Source organism: Priapulus caudatus, unplaced genomic scaffold (genome assembly GCF_000485595.1).
Source record: "Priapulus caudatus unplaced genomic scaffold, Priapulus_caudatus-5.0.1 Scaffold11735, whole genome shotgun sequence".
NCBI classification, from domain to species: Eukaryota; Metazoa; Priapulida; class Priapulimorpha; order Priapulimorphida; family Priapulidae; genus Priapulus; species Priapulus caudatus.
In genome coordinates this window covers 1-2,103 of record NW_014588796.1, presented here as the reverse complement: position 1 = coordinate 2,103, position 2,103 = coordinate 1, and the positions used below count along the sequence as shown (strand labels likewise).

The 2,103-nt window shown below is 45.1% G+C and overlaps 1 protein-coding gene across 1 annotated transcript; it reads right to left on the bottom strand.

The window, feature by feature from the left end:
• Positions 1 to 6: 6 nt before the first annotated feature.
• On the bottom strand, positions 7 to 1,986 carry LOC106820344 (b(0,+)-type amino acid transporter 1-like). The gene is made up of 3 exons (XM_014824870.1): positions 1,845 to 1,986; positions 668 to 717; positions 7 to 290 (listed from the first exon to the last, which is right to left on the bottom strand). Exons 1-3 carry the CDS (start codon positions 1,924 to 1,926, stop codon positions 84 to 86), a joined length of 339 nt encoding a protein of 112 aa, XP_014680356.1. The 5' UTR covers positions 1,927 to 1,986; the 3' UTR covers positions 7 to 83.
• Positions 1,987 to 2,103: the final 117 nt, after the last annotated feature.

Sequence of the window (2,103 nt, the reverse complement as noted above, 5' to 3'; positions counted from 1 at the left end):
GAGAGAGAGAGAGAGAGAGAGCGCGCGCAAGCGAGAGAACGACACAAATATACTATCTAGGCTCCGGTTGTATAAGACTCGTCTCATGTCTTTAAGCAAACCGTGTTTGCGTCTAGTTTACCCATGATCGGCAGGCGCCATCTCATGAAGACGAAGGGAACGTATAGCAGCAGACCGGCGAGGATGAAGAGCATCGAGTAAATGTACTCCGGTTTAGGCGTCTCCACAATCGGCCCGATGACCAGGTAGGCAGAGATAATGCTCATAACGATGGGTATAGGCAGTGGTACCTTCAAGAAGATACACAATTAAGTCAATTAAGTACGGCAGCTAAACGCAATTAGTGTGTTATATAAAGTGTACATGAGAGCATAAGTGTGTGTGTGCGTGTGCGTGTGTGTGTGTGTGTGTGTGTGTGCGTGCGTGCGTGCGTATGTATGTATGCACATATATACACATATATATTTATTTGTATTCCTCTGTGCATATTTGCGTGCGTGCACAACAATGCCTAACACCTGAACGTAACAGCGACAGCATAGGCGTAATATTGAACCGTAAACATATCCATACTATATATATATATATATATATATACACATTCATGTATAGCTGACATGTCAGTCACATTTTCACACGACCGAACAAGACATGAATACACATGTACCTTAAAAGGTCGTTCCATGTTGGGCCGTGTCCATCGCATCACGATGACAGATAGCATGGCGAACCAGTAGAAGACTCAACTTCGTAAAGCTGAAGACTTTTATCAACGTTCTATGTTTGTCGGAATGACCATTCAGGATAGCGATCGTACACTGTGGGTTAACGCACGATGTTGAATACAATTGCTAGGCTCAACGGGAGAGAGGGAGAAAAGAAAAAATTTGGAAAGAAAATATGGAAAATGGATGAAAAAGAGAGAATAGAGAGCGATAATTAATACGTGTGTGTGTCGTGTGTGTGTGTTGTGTGTGGTGTGTGTGTGTGTGTTTGTGTGTGTGTGGTGTGTGTGTGTGTGTGTGCTGTGTGTGTGTGTGTGTGTGTGTGTGTGTGTGGTGGTGTGTGTGTGTGTGTGTGCGTGCGTGTCGTGTGTGTGTGTGCTTGTGTGGTGGTGTGTGTGTGTGGTTTGTGTGTGTGTGTGTGGTGGTGTGTGTGTGTGTTGTGTGTGTGTGTGTGTGTGTGTACACGAGACAAAAAGAAAAGGAGAGGCGAGAGACCAGAAAGGAAAGTACGAAAAAAAGAAAGCAAAGAAGGGCGACAAGAAAGAGAGAACGATGAGATAAGGAGCCAACGACAGAAAACAGGAAAGGATCCAGAGAAGAAATACAGGGCACGAGTTATAGATGCAGAGAGATGCCAATTTGTTTCGCAGAGAAAAACGCCTGGAAAGAGACCACGACGACATTGGCCCCCCCCGCACAAATAAGAAAAAAACCGCGGGGTGTTTCCCCCGTTATTTTCGATTAGCTGCATCCGCTGACCGAAAGCCGATGTCTGCTCCGAGAGAGCAGGACGAGACGAGAGAGAGAGAGAGAGATAGATATCGATTAAGCAGTAGGACTATAGATAGATAGACTAGATAGATAGGATTCAATAAGATACGATAGATAGCTAGATAGATAGATAATTGCTAGATACTAGATAGATTAGAGAGATACGGAGATAGATAGCGTTACCTGAGCTAGCTAGCTAGCTAGATAGATAGATAGATATTGTTAGTCTGTGTCGTTACTCACGTTTAGTATGATCGCAGGCGCCGGTGTGTAGCGCTTCGCGTGCACGTACGACAGCACGCGCGGCATGTGTCTCTCTCGTGCGTGTCCATCGCATCACGATGACAGATAGCATGGCGAACCAGTAGAAGACCCACTTCGTAAAGCTGAAGACGTTTATCAACGTTCCTATGTTTGTCGGAATGACCATCAAGATAGCGATCGTACACTGCGAGTTTAACGCACGATGTTGACTACATTGCTAGGCTCAGAACGGGAGAGAGGGAGAAAATGAAAAATTTGGAAAGAAATATGTGTGTGTGTGTGTGTGTGTGTGTGTGTGTGTGTGTGTGTGTGTGTGTGTGTGTGTGTGTGTGTGTGTGTGTGT